Source organism: Gigantopelta aegis, chromosome 9 (assembly GCF_016097555.1).
Source record: "Gigantopelta aegis isolate Gae_Host chromosome 9, Gae_host_genome, whole genome shotgun sequence".
Taxonomy (NCBI): Eukaryota; Metazoa; Mollusca; class Gastropoda; order Neomphalida; family Peltospiridae; genus Gigantopelta; species Gigantopelta aegis.
Genome location: NC_054707.1, coordinates 32367465 through 32392015, shown reverse-complemented (window position 1 = coordinate 32392015; position 24551 = coordinate 32367465). Strand labels below are relative to the sequence as shown.

At 38.2% G+C, this 24551-nt stretch overlaps 2 protein-coding genes and 1 long non-coding RNA gene across 3 annotated transcripts in view; all 3 read left to right on the top strand.

The window, feature by feature from the left end:
• Nucleotides 1-6663: 6663 nt before the first annotated feature.
• LOC121380877 lies at nucleotides 6664-10190 on the top strand. Its single transcript, XR_005959015.1, has 3 exons — nucleotides 6664-6797; nucleotides 7496-7754; nucleotides 10145-10190. It is a non-coding gene; the product is annotated as an uncharacterized LOC121380877 (long non-coding RNA).
• Nucleotides 10191-12679: 2489 nt separating this feature from the next.
• Nucleotides 12680-24398, top strand: LOC121381533 (prestalk protein-like). The gene is made up of 10 exons (XM_041510860.1): nucleotides 12680-12684; nucleotides 13086-13220; nucleotides 14069-14109; nucleotides 14979-15155; nucleotides 18345-18512; nucleotides 18994-19143; nucleotides 20159-20355; nucleotides 20820-20924; nucleotides 23100-23426; nucleotides 24265-24398. Exons 1-10 carry the CDS (start codon nucleotides 12680-12682, stop codon nucleotides 24274-24276), a joined length of 1317 nt encoding a protein of 438 aa, XP_041366794.1. The 3' UTR covers nucleotides 24277-24398.
• The window catches only part of LOC121381532 (uncharacterized protein C1235.01-like), a 6235-nt gene continuing 6014 nt past the window's right edge, over nucleotides 24331-24551 (top strand). The window contains exon 1 of the mRNA XM_041510859.1: nucleotides 24331-24385. Within this exon, the coding sequence (XP_041366793.1) occupies nucleotides 24331-24385 (55 nt within the window). The remainder of the gene's footprint in view (nucleotides 24386-24551) is intronic.

The window sequence follows — 24551 nt, the reverse complement described above, 5'->3', positions numbered from 1 at the left end:
CCACTCCAGTCGTTGGACCACACAACCACTCCAGTCGTTGGAACCACAACCACTCCAGTCGTTGGAACCACAACCACTCCAGTCGTTGGAACCACAACCACTCCAGTCGTTGGAACCACAACCACTCCAGTCGTTGGAACCACACCACTCCACTCCAGTTGGAACCACAAACGTTGGAACACAACCACAGTCGTTGGAACCACAACCACTCCAGTCGTTGGAACCACAACCACTCCAGTCGTTGGAACCACAACCACTCCAGTCGTTTGGAACCACTCCACAACCACTCTCAGTCGTTGGAACCACAACCACTCCAGTCAGTTGGAACCACAACCACTCCAGTCGTTGGAACCACAACCACTCCAGTCGTTGGAACCACAACCACTCCAGTCGTTGGAACCACAACCACTCCAGTCGTTGGAACCACAACCACTCCAGTCGTTGGACCCACAACCACTCCAGTCGTTGGAACCACAACCACTCCAGTCGTTGGAACCACAACCACTCCAGTCGTTGGAACCACAACCACTCCAGTCGTTGGAACCACAACCACTCCAGTCGTTGGAACCACAACCACTCCAGTCGTTGGAACCACAACCACTCCAGTCGTTGGAACCACAACCACTCCAGTCGTTGGAACCACAACCACTCCAGTCGTTGGAACCACAACCACTCCAGTCGTTGGAACCACAACCACTCCAGTCGTTGGAACCACAACCACTCCAGTCATTGGAACCACAACCACTCCAGTCGTTGGAACCACAACCACTCCAGTCGTTGGAACCACAACCACTCCAGTCGTTGGAACCACAACCACTCCAGTCGTTGGAACCACAACCACTCCAGTCGTTGGAACCACAACCACTCCAGTCGTTGGAACCACAACCACTCCAGTCGTTGGAACCACAACCACTCCAGTCGTTGGAACCACAACCACTCCAGTCGTTGGAACCACAACCACTCCAGTCGTTGGAACCACAACCACTCCAGTCGTTGGAACCACAACCACTCCAGTCGTTGGAACCACAACCACTCCAGTAGTTGGAACCACAACTCACTCCAGTCGTTGGAACCACAACCACTCCAGTCGTTGGAACCACAACCACTCCAGTCGTTGGAACCACAACCACTCCAGTCGTTGGAACCACAACCACTCCAGTCGTTGGAACCACAAACTCCACAACCACTCCAGTCGTTGGAACCACACCACTCCACTCCAGTCGTTGGACCACCACAACCACTCCAGTCGTTGGAACCACAACCACTCCAGTCGTTGGAACCACAACCACTCCAGTCGTTGGAACCACAACCACTCCAGTCGTTGGAACCACAACCACTCCAGTCGTTGGAACCACAACCACTCCAGTCGTTGGAACCACAACCACTCCAGTCGTTGGAACCACAACCACTCCAGTCGTTGGAACCACAACCACTCCAGTCGTTGGAACCACCAGAACCACAACCACTCAGTTGGAACCACAACCACTCCAGTCGTTGGAACACAACCACTCCAGTCGTTGGAACCACAACCACTCCAGTCGTTGGAACCACAACCACTCCAGTCGTTGGAACCACAACCACTCCAGTCGTTGGAACCACAACCACTCCAGTCGTTGGAACCACAACCACTCCAGTCGTTGGAACCACAACCACTCCACTGGAACCACAACAGTCGTTGGAGTCGTTGGACCACAACCACTCCAGTCGTTGGAACCACAACCACTCCAGTCGTTGGAACCACAACCACTCCAGTCGTTGGAACCACAACCACTCCAGTCGTTGGAACCACAACCACTCCAGTCGTTGGAACCACAACCACTCCAGTCAGTTGGAACCACAACCACTCCAGTCGTTGGAACCACAACCACTCCAGTCGTTGGAACCACAACCACTCCAGTCGTTGGAACCACAACCACTCCAGTCGTTGGAACCACAACCACTCCAGTCGTTGGAACCACAACCACTCCAGTCGTTGGAACCACAACCACTCCAGTCGTTGGAACCACAACCACTCCAGTCGTTGGAACCACAACCACTCCAGTTGGAACAACAACTCCTGTCTTTGGAACCACAACCACTCCAGTCGTTGGAACCACAACCACTCCAGTCGTTGGAACCACAACCACTCCAGTCGTTGGAACCACAACCACTCCAGTCGTTGGAACCACAACCACTCCAGTCGTTGGAACCACAACCACTCCAGTCGTTGGAACCACAACCACTCCAGTCGTTGGAACCACAACCACTCCACCACAACCACTCAGTCGTTGGAACCACAACCACTCCAGTCAGTCGTTGGAACCACAACCACTCCAGTCGTTGGAACCACAACCACTCCAGTCGTTGGAACCACAACCACTCCAGTCGTTGGAACCACAACCACTCCAGTCGTTGGAACCACAACCACTCCAGTCGTTGGAACCACAACCACTCCAGTCGTTGGAACCACAACCACTCCAGTCGTTGGAACCACAACCACTCCAGTCGTTGGAACCACAACCACTCCAGTCGTTGGAACCACAACCACTCCAGTCGTTGGAACCACAACCACTCCAGTCGTTGGAACCACAACCACTCCAGTCGTTGGAACCACAACCACTCCAGTCGTTGGAACCACAACCACTCCAGTCGTTGGAACCACAACCACTCCAGTCGTTGGAACCACAACCACTCCAGTCGTTGGAACCACAACCACTCCAGTCGTTGGAACCACAACCACTCCAGTTGGAACCACAAACTCCAGTCGTTGGAACCACAACCACTCGTTGGAACCACAACCACTCAGTCGTTGGAACCACAACCACTCCAGTCGTTGGAACCACAACCACCACAACCACTCCAGTCGTTGGAACCACAACCACTCAGTCAGTCTCCAGTCGTTGGAACCACAACCACTCCAGTCGTTGGACACACAACCACTCCAGTCGTTGGAACCACAACCACTCCAGTCGTTGGAACCACAACCACTCCAGTCGTTGGAACCACAACCACTCCACAACACTGTTGGACAACCACCACAACCACTCCAGTCGTTGGAACCACAACCACTCCAGTCGTTTGGACTCCAGTCGTTGGAACACAACCACTCCAGTCGTTGGAACCACAACCACTCCAGTCGTTGGAACCACAACCACTCCAGTCGTTGGAACCACAACACTCCTCCAGTCGTTGGACTCCACCACAACCACTCCAGTCGTTGGAACCACAACCACTCCAGTCGTTGGAACCACAACCACTCCAGTCGTTGGAACCACAACCACTCCAGTCGTTGGAACCACAACCACTCCAGTCGTTGGAACCACAACCACTCCAGTCTTTGGAACCACAACCACTCCAGTCGTTGGAACCACAACCACTCCAGTCGTTGGAACCACAACCACTCCAGTCGTTGGAACCACAACCACTCCAGTCGTTGGAACCACAACCACTCCAGTCGTTGGAACCACAACCACTCCAGTCGTTGGAACCACAACCACTCCAGTCGTTGGAACCACAACCACTAGTTGGAACCACAACCACTCCAGAACCACAACCACTCCAGTCGTTGGAACCACAACCACTCCAGTCGTTGGAACCACAACCACTCCAGTCGTTGGAACCACAACCACTCCAGTCGTTGGAACCACAACCACTCCAGTCGTTGGAACCACAACCACTCCAGTCGTTGGAACCACAACCACTCCAGTCACTCCAGTCGTTGGAACCACAACCACTCCAGTCGTTGGAACCACAACCACTCCAGTCGTTGGAACCACAACCACTCCAGTCGTTGGAACCACAACCACTCCAGTCGTTGGAACCACAACCACTCCAGTCGTTGGAACCACAACCACTCCAGTCGTTGGAACCACAACCACTCCAGTCATAACGAATGAATGAATGACTTTGATGACAATTTTAAGTTGATCTGACGTCGAATTGTGTGCTTTGACATGAATGGTATGGTGCAAATGGCCAATCGAAACGAACAATATTCTCGTAAGCAGAACATAACAGTGTTTGGTATGTCAGAAGAAAGTGGTGAAAATATCTTGGACAAATTCGTAGATATGCTGAAGAGCGTTGGGGAGGATGTTGATCCGAACGACATTTAGGCTATTCACAGGCTACCAGGATATGAGAATACACAGCCACGACCCGTGATTGTGAAGGGTTTTTTACTCAAGATACCACGCTGAGAGTAATACGACTGCGTAAAACAATGAGGAAAAAAAAACAAAAAATGGGTTTATCGGACGATGTGACGCACTTAAATGTGAGCATTGTTAATGAACAGACCGAGAGCGAGCGAGCACATTATTGACACCTGGTTTTTCAGTGGCAGTGTCTTTGCAATGAAGAATGGACAAAAGAAACAATACGATTTGTTTCACCTTCATTTATGTTGTCACTATATCTGCAAAGCACTACAACGAACACAAATCAAGGCAACACGATTGGTACAACTGTATATGTGGTACAACAGCATAAACGTTTATTACTTATCGTGCACTATTTTGGTTATATAGGTTCTTATGAACACTCAACTATAGGATTAGCTAATGCTGTAGTGGCGGGTTCTTTATTTACTGGGTTTAAATGTTTGTTTGTTTTTGTATTTTGGGGGGGGGGGGTTGTTGTTGTTTTTTCTTTGTTTTTTCCTTTTCTTTCTTTTTTCTTTTTTTTTACCTCTCTTTCTTTCTTTCTTTCTTTCTTCCGGGGTTGGGAGGGATGGTTTGGTTGTTTGTCTAATATGTTATTTTAAGTTACCTATTTAGTTATTTATTTACATGTATTTATATTTATTTAATTGTTTGCTTATTTGCTTATTTATTTACTTATTTATTTACTCTAAGTTACATTAAACATGTGTTTTGTATTCATCTATCTATTCAATGATATATTTATTTTATTATTTTATTATTTACTTACTTATGTATTTAATGTAATTTGATTTGATTTGATTTTGATTTAATTTAATTTAATTTAATTTAATGTTATTTTATTTTATGTTATTTTATGTGGGGGTTTTTTGTTGTTTTTTTGTTTGTTTTTTTATTTTATTAATAAAATGAAACCTGATAATTCAGGTATTTATGCATTTATTGATATAACTGTAGACGGGGAGAGAATCACACTAGCTAATATTTATGAGAACATGTTTAACTCCATGGACGAATTTGAAAATGAACAATGTGTTGTATGTGGTGACTTCAACTTAGTACTTAACCCAGATTTAGATACAAGAAACTACATACATGTAAATAATCTCAAAGCTAGAGACTTCATTTTAGAACGCTTTAAGAAATTTAGTTTCATAGATCCATTTCCTGATCTTTATCAAAATAAAATATATATGCATGGACCAACACAAATCCTGTTAAACAAGCTAGATTTGTTTTCTACTATCAGAAACATTAATATGACTTGTAAATAAAGTATCGATTGAAAGCAGTTATAGATCAGACCATTCCGGGGTGATTCTTCGCTTAGCAATACATCATTTTGAAAGGGGCAAGGAACTGTGGAAATTTAATAACTCACTACTTAAAGACGAAACATACGTTAACTCAGTTAAAAGAGGTAATTGATAACTCACTACTTAAAGACGAAACATACGTTTACTCAGTTAAAAGAGCTAATTGATAATAAATCACTACTTAAAGACGAAACATTCGTTTACTCAGTTAAAAGAGCTAATTGATAATAAATCACTACTTAAAGACGAAACATACGTTAACTCAGTTAAAAGAGGTAATTGATAACTCACTACTTAAAGACGAAACATACGTTAACTCAGTTAAAAGAGGTAATTGATAATAACTCACTACTTAAAGACGAAACATACGTTAACTCACTTAAAAGAGGTAATTGATAATGTCACATGTCAGTATGCAATTCCTGTATATAACATTGATGAACTATGTCAAATTCATAATGCAGATATCCAATTCACAATTAACTATCTACTTTTCATAATATAATTGAGGTTTTAACTGGATATACCATATATACTGTAAATGAATTAAGTTTCAACCTCAACACATTGTGATCCACATCCAGTTATTCTATTCCGGTAATGTGGATCTACGCTTACATATAAGTTACAATAATGTATCTATTATGAAATTTGCAACAGGTGTTTTCATTTGTTCGATGGTGTTACTATTATCAGACCAACCAAAACAAAATAGCCTTTATTCCAGGTACACGCAGGTGTATTTGACAATACACCGTAGGTTACTGATGGCACTCTTGATTGCCCGACAGAGCAAATTTCGCTAAATGCAGCTATTCACTGACGCATTGTCGACAAACTGGGGGACTGACGAATATATAAACATAATATACCACAAAGATAGAACAAGTATATGTGTTTTTTGGCTAATTTACTACAAACATATAGCAAATAACACTAAACGTAGGTCAGGGCGACATGAAAATATGCAATTTGCATTTTTCTTCATTTATACTTTCTGAGAGGTAATAGGTGACGTCATAACAGCCAATCCATATGTCTGTCATGTTAATTATAGCAAATATGAATTATTTACGGCGTTTCTTGTGGATATTTTATCACCGATGGCAGGTTACTGATGTATTTTTAAAGTATGTCATTTTTATTTTAATTTCATGCTTAAATATTTCAGAAGGGCCATCATGTTGGGTTGCATGGGGTAGCTGGCAAGGAACATGTACAGACGTACCCTGTGACAGAACGACTCGATTGAGGACCAGAACGTGTAAAACTAATTGCACGTGTGATCCTTCTGGAGAAAGTGAATACGAACCTTGTGCCACCACTTGCCCATCCTCAGGTACATGTATTTGAAGAAAGTTTTCTTATACGCTATGCTCGGAGTCTTGGACTGTGTTCATGTTGAACATTATATCTTCTTTATCAAACAACCTAGATGACGACTGAAAGGAGCACGCCTTTGATAAAAAATAGATATAGCAAAAGTGACGTGCTAATGTATGTTTATTTAATTCGTGGCATACCTTATAATTTACTTTATGTCAATACAACGTCTGCTAAACACATATTTAAGTCCCAAATATACTATTAACTAGAAGTGTTAAAGTGAAAAACGTTCTAGTTACTGTAAATTAAAATCGTAATTTATTAAAGTACTTAGAATATTACTTTGAGAATACATTTTGATAACTGCTGGAAGTCACAAACGATTGTTACTACATGTCAAAACAAAACTACATTTTTCACTCTACGGTTCTTTGTATATAAATATAAAATAATTTTCATTACTGTGAAACACTTAAATTTGAGAAGAGTTGTAAATATATCCAAAGATAAAATACAGTAAAATGGTGTCTACTACACTAGTATAATTATGTTACCTTATTTGAACGCTCATTGTAAAATGGAAACGTGCACACAATATTTCCAGTTGTAATTTAATATAAAGATTGTTTGAAGATGAATAATAGTATTTCGGAAAAGGGAATATCACATTCAATTTGTATAGATAGCTTATCACTGTAACTATTATTTCAGAGCAATGTAAAGACACGGAAATAAAGAGCAGCAACTGCTCTGAAGCATGTGATACCTGTAAAGGTTATTTCCTGCAGAGTACTTGCGTAAATCCACAATGTTCCGACGGTGAAGATGAAAAATGCATCTGTGCTGACAACTACCTGCGAGATGAGTCTGGAGAATGTGTTCCCAAAGAAGACTGTGTTTGTTACGACATAAATGGCTTGATCATTAACGAAGAGGAGCTAGGCCTTGATAATGATACTTGCATACAATGGTAAATTTTGTTATACCTTAGAAATGATATTATGTGAATGTTGTACGTTTGAACTCTGCTGACATTTTGTATTTCTGTAATTCAAAAGAGGAGTCATATATTTTGCTTGTTTTATTATTATTATTATTATATATATATATATATATATATATATATATATATATATATATATATATTACGAGTTTCATTAATGTCGCATGGTACTCCCGCAAATGTTATAATTTATTTATTATCCACAAAGTGTGCTTTATAATAAATGTTGTATTCATAATATATGATATTGACGATACAGAAACTTACTCTGAATACATATATATTTATGTATCATATAGTAGTCAGCATATTCAATGTAATCATAGTATGGGATGGCACAACTGATTGGGGAGCAGACCATTCTAGTGAGATCAAAACTTGACCATGGATGCAGATACTCGATCCTATACACAACCAGGGACTTAGGCTTTGTATTGGTGCTTTCAGAACATAATGTGGAGAGCTTGTACTTTAATGCACATGAACCTAGTTTGAGTGTTAGACGTGCAAAGCGTTCTCTACAGTATGCTATCAAGATTAAACCATTGCCAAAACATCCTGCACATAATGCAGTGTTCGATTAAAAATATATATCATTGTTTGATGCGAAGCCAAATGCCATCCGAACATTTGGTGTGTCTTTTTATGTGTTACCCAGCCATGTTGGCATTACGGTTAATGAAAAAAAGGAGATTTTGCTGCCAAGTCTACCTTGAATATACCAGTGTTGGTGTCCACTACAGTGATTTTAAATATCATATTAAACAATATAATATGTTCGACTAGATAAGATGATTGGAACGGTGCGGTCGCGAACAAGCTTCATTCAGTCAAGCCAGTCCTGGGAGAATGGCAGTCCTCCTACAGACGGTGCAGGAAGGATGAAGTGATCGTGCTCGTATCGGCCACACACACTTAAGACATTAAAGAACGATTCTCCTCCTCGGTGTGAATACTGTCAGTGTATATTGACTGTGCGCCACATTTTGGTTGAAGCCGACGAGAAAGATATATTTGCCAACAATTTTTTTTTGGAATCTTTTAAATTCCATCCAGAATTAATTTTGAAGATTTTAAAACATTTTGATTTATTTACAAAGTTTTAAAATATATATTTACCTTGATTTTTGTAATGTACAAAATTTTAAAATATACTTGCCTTGATATTTGTATTGAATTCTATTGTAGCTTTCCCACAGCTCTTTACATTGTGCTTTACATAATTATACAATGTTTATTTTTAATGTAAATAATCATATAGATGTGCTTACCTTTGTTTGATACCTAATAGCCGATCGTTATTCTTGTACTGGGGTATCGTTAAACATCCATTCGTTCCACATATCTTCGTTAGTTGTTAGCAAAATGGATAGTGTGTGTTTGTGCATATTAGGTGAATGAACGAATGGATGTTTAACGACACCCCAGCATGAAAATACATCGGCTATTAGGTGTTAAACTATGGTAAATGTAAAAATTAAATGATGAACCAAATAAATATAAAAATTTAACAATTAAATAAATTAAAACAAAAGTGTAAAGAACTGTGCAAAAAATACAAACATCACATATAGGGAATATTAAAATTTTGAATAAAAGTCAGTATCACGTAGAAATTGTAATATAAATTCTGGATGAAATCGAAAGGATTCCATCACATTTCTTTGACCAAATATATATTTTCTAGTTTCTTACAGATGCTTACACTCCATTAAAATGTGGCGTACCGTCAGAGTGCATTGACAGTGGTCACCCTGAGGTGGAGGATGGGTCAAGTATATATGACCGATGCGAGCACAACACAAGACTATTCCATCCTCCCTGCACTGTCTATAGGAGGACTGTCACTCTTCCAAGACTAGCTTGATAGCATAAAGCTTGTTCACAACCGCATCGTCCCAATCATTTCACCAAGATGAAAAGATAAATTGGTTTATACTATGTTTAAAATCAGTATAAGGCACACCTACCCTGGCGAGAGGCAAATCCAAAGCAGACTTGGCAGCTGAATCTGCCTTTTCATTACCCCTGATGCCGACATGGCTGGACACCCAACAAAATACAATATCTTTATTGGTAATGGATAAAAAGACACACTTTTGTATCACTATCCCAGCGTCATATTTCGTAAAGCTTGGATACACGAAAGTGAGTCGTTGTGCATACTATGTATATGTATATGTAAAAATATATGTATAGGTACCATTATGTACATAGCATTATGTTCATGCATGAGTATGTGTATTTTATATTTTATTTCACATTGCTAATACACATGTATATCATTATATTTGTGTTAATTTGAATTCGTATTGTACATATTGCTTTCAGTTGATTCTTCTTTTTTTTCCTTGTAGTAAATGTGTAAATCACATATACAAGTGTGAACCACAACCAGACTGTAAGTATATAAAATATTGATCTAAATTATACCCTATAATGTTTTTGACTACTACATATTATTTATGAAAATCTGAGGAAAGAAAAACTAAAAACTGGATTAGCAACATGATGACCTGTTACAGAATATGCATACATTATAAACATATTTTTGACAATTATTTTGACAATGTAATATCCAGTCACAATTTGAAACAGACTGCATTAAACATGATACCATTACATCATAATTGCCAGGTGTAATAATGCAATCAGTAGCAATCAATTCCTTGTTATTATATAGAATGTTTCAACTTGTAAGTGTTTTGATTTGTAATTTTTCATCTCTAAAAAAGAAAGAAAGGAAGAAATATTGTATTTAATGACGCACTCAACACATTTTATTTACGGTTATATGGCGTCAGACATATAGTTAAGGACCACACAGATATTGAGAGAGAAACCCCGCTGTCGCCACTTCATGGGCTACTCTTTTCGATTAGCAGAAAGGGATCTTTTATATGCACCATCCCAAAGACAGGGCAGTACATACCACGGCCTTTTGCACCAGTTGTGGAGCACTGGCTGGATATTATATAGAAGTTTTCAACTTGTAAATGTTTAGATTTGTAATTTTTCATCTCTAAAAGACAACGTTTTAAAAGGTTTATTTGTATACAGGACATAGTGCTAATACAGTTTTAAACGTTTCCTATTAGAGATTTTAATAATTGTGTATATGCATAAACATGGTAGGGTATAATTTTGATTAGTTATTTATTGTCTAACATAAATATTATATGCTTAGAGAAGATCTGTTCATGTATGTATCTATCTGGGCTGTGTGTTCAGGACAGTGGGTTAGGTCTGTAGGTCAGGTCAGGTCATATGGTTTTACGTGCACATTCAGAACCAGCTGTTGTAGCGCATGTCTGTCAAGGGCGTAGGTGCCAGCCTGGCCGGCTCCTCTGTCCAGGACAGGAAAGGTGGGGATGGGAAGGAGGAGGGACCGCCTGCACTGGCTGGTGCAAGGGAGCACCAGCAGCCCGAATGTGGCCGGTAACACGTAGGAGGGTGGGTAAAGTGGTGCTATGGAATTTTGAAGGAGCAAAATTGCCAAAGAGAAAAGGTGCGCAATTTTGATTAAGGAAATTTGGCGCGATTTTGAGCGGTCGGTCAAAAAAGATCAAGAGCTAACATGGGTTTTGATTTTAGTGAGTCGACAGTAGCTCGTTAATTAGACCTATGTGATGCTGGGGTGTTTCCCTAGGTTGCCCATAGTCAGATCAGTATGTTTAACTTGCTTATATAGTGTTTGCAATGGATGAAGGGAGGCAACTTCGTAAGGTCTGGAAATCGGAAAAATCATTTGGGACATTCTTTCGCACTATGCATTTACCATCTTGTAGTAAGTTTTCCAAAATTAAGCAGTGGCTGCAGTACTTTTTCCAGCAAAGAATTCCAACGTAAATGTAAATGTTCTTAGAACAGCTATATTTATTCAAATGAGCTTTACTAGTTTTGATTTAGTAAACTAGTCTGCGAGTGGCAGTCCTTTTCGGCGGTGGAGGGAGGATGTAAAGCCCAGTAAAGGATATCCACGGGAGTGGCTGTCAATTAGGTTCACCAATCTACTATTACAACAATTATTTTACAATATACATTCTACTGTGTTTAACAAAGGCGATTTTGTTAAGTTAATGCTACATAAAATTACCGTAATTTACCATAAACAGATGATATGCCTATATATTCTGTCCATCCTCCTACAATTATTATTTTATTAATAATCTCAGTTTGGTTTGACGTAAGAAGAAAAGTAAATGTGTTTTGGAAATAACACAAAATGACTATGTTTGTGTCCAAGCTTAGTTAAAACTAATCTGCTGAGAAATAAATAACGTGCAGTAAATTTCATAGTATGAAAAAGGCGTTCCTTGTGGGACTGACTTAACTCAGTAAAATATTAAAAAGAAAAACGCCACTAGCACTGGCGTAGCTACTGGGGGAGGGCCAACCCACACTTTGTATGTATGATTTTTTTCTAATTCAGTAAAAAATTTTTTTACAAAAATAAAGACTTGGTGGGGGCATTGCCTCCCTCCTTTCACTACGTCACTGGTTACTAGTGTAATTAGTTCCGTTAAATTGCATGGAATTTGAAGTCCCTTGAGGTTCATACAGTCTTGAAAAGTTCTTGAATTTGGGTGATTTTAATAATAATAATAAAAAAGCTTACATTTGTGTATTATTTCTCATGGTGATCATGACAGTGTGAACAAGAAGTTACGTTTGGTCTTGGTAAAGGGAAACAACTCGTCTTTTTAAGTATAATTTTGTCCCGATATGATTGTCTTCATGCTGTTAAGTTACATGCCTCGATTATGTAATGGCATGTCCATAGTATATAAAGTTTTGTATGTCAGTGTTACAATAACCGCAAACTCCGACAGTCTTATTTAACCATATTCTTTGTTTCACACTAAAGGTTGCAGGTATGATACTTGGTCTGAATGGAGTAAGTGTGTTGCCAATTGTAACGAAAACGGCACGAAAACAAGAAGCAGGTATGAAAAGTTAATGATGTTATAAATATAGAATGCAGCCACTAACAATACATAAGATGTTGTAATGTGGACATTTTTACACATTTTTAAACTGAGTTTTATAAAACTTTACAATTCGTGCACATAAACAATAACTTTACAATAATCTCTCTCTCTCTCTCTCTCTCTCTCTCTCTCTCTCTCTCTCTCTCTCTCTCTCTCTCTCTCTCTCTCTCTCTCTCTCTCTCTCTATATATATATATATATATATATATATTAACTTACTCACACGCATATATATACACACAGACCAAGCAGTTTTTTGTGGGGGTTTTGTTTTAGTATATTTAACATCGTGAACGTTGTTTTATAGAATTGCCTTAGTTGGAATTGACTGTAAAGACATTGAGGATATTGCTGTATGTAATGGAAGTTGCCAGTGCGAATATAACGGAGCGCTTTACAATGATGGTGATACTATTGATACAGGCGAAGCATGTACAGAATGGTATGTTTCATTATACTTGCATCTTTATCTATAGCGTTATCTTAAATATGGAATGCTTTATGCATTGATATTTAATTACATGTTTTAACAGAGATTTAGTTTTCCTACGACATTGTATGGTAGGCCTATTTCTGTCTGAGAAACATGTTTTTAATTTCTGAGTGTATAATCACATCTCACCGAGTGCAATTTATATTCGTCTGTTCCTTCACAATCCAAATGTTCAAAGATATTATTTATTGATTAGTAAAGCCATACATTGATGAAAGGTAGAGGACTTGAGGAGTGCCACATGTCGTGACATTTCTTCTTTTCCTAACAGCTTAATCTAGGGGGCGGGTGTTTTTTGCGGGTTGTTGGTGTTTTTAAAATATTTATTTCAAGTGTAAATGCTCTAGAGCAACCATGTGTGCACTGCATAGCCTTACAGACATTATAGTAGCAGCATTAAGGAATGAGATTAATTTAATATGTTCACGACTTTCTAACGATAACGTTCACATATACAAAGCACTGTTTTATTTAGAATATCGTTCTCTATAATAAGTTTCTATGTGTTTCTGGTTGTTCTACTGTTTATAGTATTACTAACTAGATTTTATTTCCCAATAATTTCGTAATATAAGTATGAACAAATATATATATATTAAGAAATAAAAGACGTTTAAGCTACTACAAACATTAGGACGATAAAAAACAACACTGGATTCATTTAAAATATAATTTTAGTAGTTAAAAATGCTTTGTTAGTCAGAAACATTTCACAATGGCAGCAAACTCGTGAAATTTTCTTGAATGGTATTTAATATATAATTGATCTCAGTGGACCTTTTCCTGTTATTTTTCAGTATATGTGCAAATAGTAGTGCTGACTGTAAAACAACACCAGGTATGCATTTATTATTAATAGTTCTCTATTTTCTAACTTCAGAATTTTATCGGGGGAACATAGACTATGGCTAGAAAAGGTTATAGGGGGATTGAGTCATGATCCTCCGGAAAATATAGTTTTAGAAAAAAAGAACATTTGCTTAATTTGGGAGGGGGAGGGGTCAACTCCCGTACCCTCGCCTGAACGTATTACTCCCATCGAATATACAATACATTCAATATGAATTTTAAAAAATAAGCCTGTACTTGTTTGTAGGCTACACTTACACTATATCGGTTTGGATTATGCAGTACTGTCTTTACTCGTTAGGAAACTGTTTCAGTAATGTTTCATGAACATGACACAAAGACGGGTAAAAACTGAACTCTCCAAAAGGATAACAGGTTATAGTACTGTCATGTCATGCAGTGTGATGTATACGTGTAATACGTAATAACATGCATCAATCTGAATTTAATAAAAATAAGTTATTGCTACTGGCGTAGGAAGCTGGGGCGGGGCAAGTGGGCATGTGACCCCCCCCCCCCCCCCCCCCCCCACACACACACACACACAAACGTTCCTTGATCCAGTAGCAGCAGCGGAAACCTTTGTGTGTGTGTGCGCGTGTGTGCGCGTGCGCACACACATATGTTTGGTACCTTCCTACGCCACTACTAAATAGTGATTGTGTATGAATGTGTGCTTTATGGTGCACATTATGTGTGTATGTAAATGGAAAATTGCGTTGTGTGTGAAAATTGAAAAGTGGAAGAAAAATTAAATACAACAGTTATTGAGTCGACGAAAAAAATAGTGTTTAGATAAAATTATGACGTTTGTATATAACAACAGCAACAATAAAATAATAATCATTCCAATTGTAGTCGACGGTGGTATTGGCGAATGGACTTCATGGAATGTAGGCGCATGCCAGAATAATCACAACTGCGAGAAATATAAAAAGACAAGGACAAGAGAATGTAACAACCCACGACCAGAGTGTAATGGTAAAAACTGTACTGATGTCACATTCGAGACGGAACCCTGTAGTAACGTGTCATGTAAGTATTACAGAATCTCTTGCGCCTTTCCCCTTTGTACAGAGATGAAAGTGGGTTACAAAAAAAAGGATCCGGAAATTTAAATATTGATGATCAGGTTTTGAGATTGGCCCTAAAGTTTAGGTTGCACTATAGTCTAAAAGTGCATCTCCCATCAGAGTGTACGCAAATTATCAGCCAAAACTATATTGTAAATTTGGGATGTAGACCACTGGTAAAGCGCGAGCTTGATGCGCAGTCGCTCTAGGATCGATCCATGTCGGTGGCCCATTGGGCTATTTCTTATCAAAAGTCGTGTATGTGCTATCCAGGATCCTGTCTGGAAAGGTGCATTTAAAAGATCACTTGCTATTAATGGAAAAATGTGGCGGGTTTCTTCTCCAAGAGTATACGTTAAAATAACCAAAATAATGTTTGACATACAAGAGCCGATAAATCAATGTGCTCTAGTGCTGTTGTTAAACAAAACAAAATATTTTAACATAATAATTTCTGGACAGGGTATAAGGAAACGTTTGTACAAACAGCGAAAAACCCCGGAAAAACTGTACAGACGATCAAAAATCCGGAATTCTGGATATATCCGGAAACCTTTGATCTCTTACGTCATTATTTTTCATATATGACGTAATGTAGCCTTGTCCCACAATATAATAACAAGTTGGCGGCACGTATCGCATAGAAGAGGGACCGGAATTTTTACTGGGTTGTTTATATAGTAGTATAATAATGGATGCTTGAGGCTTTAGGGGTCAGTCGTACACTAATGAAATTAATGCAGCAGTATAGGATTGTTTCCTGTATTCTTCGAGCCATTGTTGTATGTTGGACATTAAGTTGTGCTCGGGTGTCATTACACTAACTTTATTTCCCTTCCATTTTAAACAAAGTTTATCCATTAGTGATTAATATGGTATGTAACGACAGTCGATATGTTTGTTTTTTCCCGATTTTAATCAGTTTGGTTGTCACACTCCATTTTAACTTCGCACTGGAACGTAGGAAATTGAAACTGATCCATTTACATTTAGAACGTGGGAAACTGAAACTGATCCATTTACATTTAGAACGTGGGAAACTGAAACTGATCCATTTACATTTGGAACGTGGGAAACTGAAACTGATCCATTTACATTTAGAACGTGGGAAACTGAAACTGATCCATTTACATTTGGAATGTAGGAAATTGAAACTGATCCATTTACATTTGGAACGTGGGAAACTGAAACTGATCCGTTCACATTTGGAATGTGGGAAACTGAAACTGATCCATTTACATTTCGAACGTGGGAAACTGAAACTGATCCATTTACATTTAGAACGTGGGAAACTGAAACTGATCCATTCACATTTGGAATGTGGGAAACTGAAACTGATCCATTTACATTTGGAACGTTTGAAACTGAAACTGATCCATTTACATTTGGAACGTGGGAAACTGAAACTGATCCATTTACATTTAGAATGTAGGAAATTGAAACTGATCCATTTACATTTGGAACGTGGGAAACTGAAACTGATCCATTTACATTTGGAACGTGGGAAACTGAAACTGATCCATTTACATTTGGAACGTGGGAAACTGAAACTGATCCATTTACATTTAGAACGTGGGAAACTGAAACTGATCCATTTACATTTGGAACGTGGGAAACTGAAACTGATCCATTTACATTTGGAACGTGGGAAACTGAAACTGATCCATTTACATTTAGAACGTGGGAAACTGAAACTGATCCATTTACATTTGGAACGTGGGGAACTGAAACTGATCCATTTACATTTGGAACGTGGGAAACTGAAACTGATCCATTTACATTTAGAACGTGGGAAATTGAAACTGATCCATTTACATTTGGAACGTAGGAAATTGAAACTGATCCATTTACATTTGGAACGTGGGAAACTGAAACTGATCCGTTCACATTTGGAACGTGGGGAACTGAAACAGATCGATTTACATTTGTTCTGCTAATGCTGTCCAAATACTGTTTTAGAATTATGTATATTATAGATTTGTATTACAATTACATAAAAAGAATATAATGCAAGTGTACAAATTGTTATTATAGTGGGGGGGGCAATCATTTGAATTATATATTCGATTAACATAAAATCCATTTCCACCACGTTTTCCCAGTACCGGCTCCATCCCAGGTTGAGTATACCGCTTGTCTCAATGGGAAGATTTAAGGCCACATATACATAGTTTCATCCACTTTACAATTGAGATAATGGGTGTGTATGATCTCAATGGTGGATGAGATTATGGGTGTATATGACCACAATGTGGTTCATTACCGCAGATCCTGAACATAATGATAATGTATCTACTGCAGATCCTGAAAATAATGATTAAATGATATTAATAGAAATGATAATATATAATTAATATGTTTGTCTCAATGACGTCAGGATGACGTGACGTCATCTTATTGTTAATTTGAAAAAAGGCAAAAATGCCGAAACAGATTGTGCAAACAGTTCTTTGGGCACACATAATTCGCTAACAGATGTAAACAGTCTGGAATCCCAAGATATAGTATGCCTAATTAACTGTGTTGTGGCTCCAACACAAACGGCTATCTGGCTGCCATACTAAACTGGCATAACTACACCATTCAGCACTGGCATTCAACAAGTACAAGTGCTCGCTTGATGCGCGGTCGGTCTAGGATCGATCCCCGTCAGTGTGCCCATTGGGCTATTACTCGTTCCAGTCAGTGCACCACAATTGGTATATCAAAGGAGGTGGTAGGCCTTTGTGCTTTCCTGTCTGTGGGATGATGCATATAAAATATCCCTTGCTGCTAATCGAAGAGTAGCCCATGAAGTGGCGACAGCGGCTTTTCTTTCTCAATATCTGTGTGGTCCTTAAAATCATATGTCCGACACCATATAACCGTAAATAAACTGTGTTGAGTGCGTCGTTAAATAAAACATTTCCTTCCTTCAACAAGTACATGTAAGTGCTAACTGTGAGTGAAACCAGATGGTTACCCGAGCGTTGTGTAAAACTAGTACAAATCAAAGAAATATGTGATTACATACAAATGTTTTACAAGAGGCTGTCTAGTCTCACTATTTGTGGAGCTGTTTAAATATTCATTATATTTTTCCAGTTTTAGTCATTAAACATGACAATGTGATATGGACACAGATGTTGACATGTAACGATTTGTATTTCAGGCTGTGATGAACCAAGCTATACCGAATGGAGTGAGTGTCCTCGCCCATGTCACAATGAAAGTGCCAACGAAACACCTTTCCAGGTAACCAGAGTGAAATACTTCATCGAAGGTGCTGCATGCGGAAATAATGCGACAGAAACCAAAGACTGTACAGAACCATGTGATTGTAAGTATCCGCTTCAAATGTTTAGGTAAATAACTGTATTATACCTTATATGACCAATTAAATACATATATGTATGTGTGTGTGTATATATACATACATACATACATACATGTATATACATGTACATGCATACATACATACATTGTACATATACATAAACAGAACATTAATTTCGTTGTTTTGTATTCAAGATGTAAGCCAATGTATGTTTAATGGTCAAAACTAGATGGTGATTTAATTAATTAATTAATTAATATATATATATATATATATATATATATATATATATATATATATATATACATCCTGCCCCTAAAAATTCAAATGTCTATGCAGGAAAGAACATAGAACCATTGAAATTGTCTAATTATGATTTTGTTCGCATTATGCAATTGCCAGAATACAGGACAGACTAGTTTTTACAATCATTGTTGGTGCAAAGTATAGCTGCTTTTATGTGGACTATTGTGCATTACTTCAGGTGTAACTAGATTCATATGGAGTGACTGGGGTACATGTCATGGACAGTGTGGACTAGTAAACGTCACTAGATCCAGAGGAACATGGAGTGATCCTAGCTGTGAGCAACTTCCGGCTGAAGAGACCAAACCATGCTTCAGCCGTGAATGCAGTAAGTCTAGATGGTTCAGATTAATACTGCTGTAATAACTGGAGTAATTTGATGGTGTGAAAAAAACAAAAACAAAAAAAACCCTACACATTATAACAAAAATTATTTGTATGATAAGAAAGGATACCTTCAGCCTTTGGTGTCTTTTGGGTTTTCTGGGGGGGGGGGGGTTGTATAATATAACGCCCCCCCCCCCCCCCCCCCCCCCAAAAAAAAAGCAAACAAACAAACAAAACCCACCCAATAAAACAAACACAAATAATAATTTTAATAAAAAACGATAGCCCTATTTTACATGGCATTGTATTATTGTAATAATATGGGGACTGGAACTGATATTTCACACTCATTATATAATAGAGATATTTGCCACCTTCAGTGAAAATTTTAAGTAAATAGTAAGTAGAACAATGAGACACCAGACAGAAGGTGCAATGAGCATTACTTTACTTACACTTTTGAATCTTCCCATTTTAATAGTGTTTTCACCGATGGTGGAAAACACCCACATCGTAATCGGTGTGAAATATCAAAGTTAAAGTCTCCATACTTTTTTAATAATTCCATATTGAATAGGGTTATTATTGAGTTTTTTGTCGTATGTTGTGGGGTTTGGTTTGGGTTTTTTCAGGGAGGTAGGGGGCACCCGATATTTGTTAGTTACGATACAGAGATTTTAATTATTTAGTATTACACAAGAACAGGTTTTTAGTGTTTAAAGCAGGATAAAGTTTATAGTGTAGTGATTAAATACATTATACCAATTTATGTCTTCTAAAATTGAATAGGCTTAACCTCTAGGCATATGATGACTTGCAAACGTTCGAGGACGGTATTAGAGTACTCTATAAACATCCATCTGTCACTTAAAATTAAGGCAAATGACCGGGAAACAACTTACTACACGTGGGTTTTTTAAAAGTAACATTATGTTTATCCACTTGTTAAATGTACCACAAAAACTATTTTTAATATTCCTGTAGCAGAATTATAATAAATGACATAACTGTTTTAGACTGTACGGAACCAGACACTGTTTACACCAACACAACTGAATGTGAAAGAACATGTGCTGAACAAATTCCATCAGCAACCTGTGGCCAATACTTGAATTCTGGCTGCATTTGTGTTGGAGACTTGGTACGCAAGGATGGCGTGTGCGTGACTTCAGATGAATGCAAAAAGTGCAAGATCAACGGCACTACATACGAGGTAAATTTTGCCAAATTTTAAATTTGACTTGTATAATATATAATACATTAGTGATTTTTATTACTTTCAACTGTTGATATATAGTATATAGATGGTATCATACCTGGTATTTATTATGTCAGCGTAGCTTCAGATATTTAAAGGGTTTATTGTCTTGTACTATCATGTTGCCATATTTCGGCACAATTCAGGCGAATGGGCATTTGACAAAATAATGGTTGATTGCATGAATCTCAATCTAGTGCCTCGTCTTTAGGACAGCCACTCTGGAGGAGAACCTTTACTGGGTGACTGCCAAGTGAGAATGTTATGGTATACTTGCATACATGTGTATAGTATATGCTACCTGACTATAAGATATATAAAAATACATACAACAATTAGTATCACAGTTTGGTGGTACAGTTCGACATTTAAACCAGCAGTATAAAAATATCTGAAACGATATTTCATTACAATTTCAGAATGGTGAAGAAATTCCAAGTGACAGCATATGTGAAAAATGTACTTGTGAACAAGGTTTTGCATCATGCCAGAAAAATTGTGATGATGTCACGGCATGTGGAGTTGTAAGTACTGCACACTTTTGAATTTTATTAGTTAGGTACATTATACATAAAACATATAAATATTATGAATTTGCAAAGTTATGAATATGGAAAGTGAAAAGTGCAAAAAAACATCTGACCAGAAACACTGATACTAGTTGAAATCAAATTACCTGACATAAAGGACAGAAAAAAAAAAAAACACTTTACTGCATCATAAAGTTGGGCCCACCGACGGGGATCGATCCGAAACCGACCGCACATCAAGCAAGTGCTTTACCACTTGCCTACGTCCCGACCCCTTTACAGCATCAAGTCCTATCATAGTATATGTAACAAATGGCAGACCCAGCAGCATCAACTGCTCAAAAGGTTTGTAACACTGATTACATTTACTGGTCAGATGCTGTTTGGTATAATATTAGTAAAACACAGCATTAACCATCTCCAAAAAAAATTGTCTTTAAAAATATCTTTAAGCGAGTTAGTGAGAAGGTGATCCAGTTTTGGACCATCCCATCCATTTCATTTGTTGCATTCTGTCCACATCCATTGCCAATACAAGGTGTGCTTTTATCAAACTCCTGGGACACATGTCTGATATAACTAGTAACGGATAGGCACATATTATTAAAAAATCAATGTGCTCTAGTGGCGTCGTTAAATAAAACAAACTTTTTTACATTCATATTACAAGCCATTCCATTGACACATGCCAACAACTATATGCTGATATTTTAACACCCACAAGCACCAGAGAAAAACGATCTGGAACTAAAGGTGACTGTCGAATCTGGTCTGCACTAGCCATAATTCATTAAAAACCACCTATTGTGTGACTTTAAGTGATTGTGGGAGAATGTGCCAAACTAATTACTGCGATATCGCCAATGCTGTTACTAGTTGCTTGTTGGGATATGGTTTCAAAAATATGGAGATACATGGATAAGCTGCCATCCAACTAGTGTATTACCTATAAATGACCCGACGGAATTATGAAATGCTTATTAGTTCTTCCTAAGGTTCTGTGTTAAGCCAAGTCACTGCTATAGTACCCAAAGGGAAATAAAGTTCGTTTTGTTTAACGACACCACTTGAGCACACTGATGTATTAACCATCGGCTATTGGATGTCAAACATTAGGTAATTTTGACATATAGTCTTAGAGAGGAAACCCACATTCTTCATCCGGATATTTTTGTTTATAATGCACCATCCCACATACAGGATAGCATATATCACGACCTTTGTTATACCAGTCGTGGTGCACTGGACGAAACATATTGGAGTTTTGCTGAACTGTATTACCTATGACGAATCAGGTATGCATGTGAAATTGTCAGTGGAGCAACTGACGAAATGGTATTTGAAGTTTCAGAGACATGGTGTTCAAAGACTTGCACGTTTTATCACCATTACGTTTGTAATTGACTGCCACCGTAGTAGCAGTCGAACTGGCGAGTGAATTAGAGAGGGTGACATTCCCTGAACATAGGCGGCGGTACCAGTGTAGTTCATCCATGAACATTTTGTTTCTAAACCATTACTCTAAATGAATGGCTTTTTTTAAACAGTGGATATTACAACGCATACGTAGTTGTATATTACAAGTCACCTAGGTGACATAATTTTGTTTATATTGATTAAATGAATACATATTGATTTATGCTGATTTTGTTGAATAGACAAGTCAGAAGTGATCAGTTTTATTGATTAAATTATATATTTAATTGTCTACCACCCTTGTATGGGGGGTGGGGGGAGTCCCACTATTTTATCAAAACAGTATATTATTGAGCAATTTTGCTTATCTAACCCGCCACGGACATCATTTTTGCGAGTGCGAATAATTTTTAAATGCTCATATACCACTAGAGTTTCGAGCATGTCCGTCCCGGGGCCTGTCTCTGGATAGCCAGGGGCTTGTCCCGGGACAGAAAAAAAATTAAGCGGACAATTTTGAAATTTACATCCAAAAATTAAATAGTGGGCCTTTAAAATTTTGATGCGCATCTCTAATTAATATAATTAAATAAAGAAAATTCTACTCATTAAATTTGGTCGCTAAATAGATCGGGTGGTCAAAAAGAAATTAGATAAGATCGGTGGCCTGACTCGGGATGGGGGGGGGGGGGGGTACTTTTTGCCAGTGACAGTTTCACAACCTAATAACAATGGTAATTTCATTTCTTTCAGGGAGAGGAATCCTATAACGACGGCTGCTGTTGGAAGTGTCGACCGGTTAGCGCCACGTGTGAAAAGATGCAGAAAAATGCCACAATAAAGATTAGTAACTGCATAGAGGAATACGCAACAACCGTAGATTACTGCGGAGGTGGGTGCGGATATGCTGAGACTGTCATGGATCCGCTTTCTGGTCAAGTAACCTCCTCCTGCAAATGTTGTTCCCCGACGAAGCACGAAACAAAGGAAGTTATCGTCACTTGTGATAACAATGAAACAAAGAAAATTTATATGATGCAGATCCAGGCTTGTCAATGTAACATTTGTGCTCCAGAAATGGTATGTTTATTCCGAACTTTAAAAAGTGTTCCTTTGAATTATTTATCGTACTAAATAAAATTGAAGCAAATTATCAAATTATTATTTAAGAAGCCTGTAATTAATTCATTAGACATGTATAAGTTACCTGTTATTTGCTTCATCCGTCGCCTTCATGCGTTGCTCATAGACGTTACACATTTTCAACTTCTCCAAAACTATTTAATAAAAATGTGTGGTAAGCTTCCTTGGCAGAATTGTTTTTAACTCTTCTCTAGATGGATGAATACTACAACTGAATAGTCTTTATATATGAAAAGGTCAATAGATGGTTTATTCAATTTGCGCATTCCGTTAATGTTTGGTTCCCCGTTTGTAACTGGGGCAGGGGGACTGCAGTTTTACTACATTTCGAACTAAATTTGGTGGGGGAACTTCCTTGTCCCATGGAAAAACTAAATCGTGAATTTGCTCATTAAAATACACACTTGTGGAAGGGGGGGGGGGGGGGGGGGGCAACATTTTACTTAGACCACATTAGGTCCATGGTTTTCTTGTATTCTTTTGGGTTACTCGGGGTGGGTGGAGGGTTTTTTGTAGGGGGGGGGGGGTCTGTTGGTTGGGGTTTTTTTTTTTTTTTTTTTTTTTTTTTTTGGGGGGGGGGGGGTTGATATACTTCCACTCGTGCTTGTGGTTTAATAAATACAACTAAAAACAAAACTAGCATTACTCGACTGTATAATGTGAATAGAACAATTCGGTAAACTGACAAACTAGTAAACAATTTCATGATTTCAGATTCGCTAAAGCTATTGTTAATAGATAATTATTAATGTTTTATTTGTTGTTTATTTTTCAGGTAGTCCCATGAAATGTTACGAACTGGATTCTCCTTGGTGGATCAAGATTTTGAACTGCAATACTAATGAATTTTATGCAAGAACTGTATAACTTGACACTATTTGAAATTAGCATTGTTAGTCTGTCCCCTGTGTAATAAAATAACATTTAACTGCATGTAGTAGTGTATTATTATTATTATTATTATTATTATTATTACATCTTCTGTTCATTCAGCAAGTATAATTATCGCCTGAAAATTAATAAGGGGTGGGGTACAGCCCAGTGGGGATGTCAAAATATAGG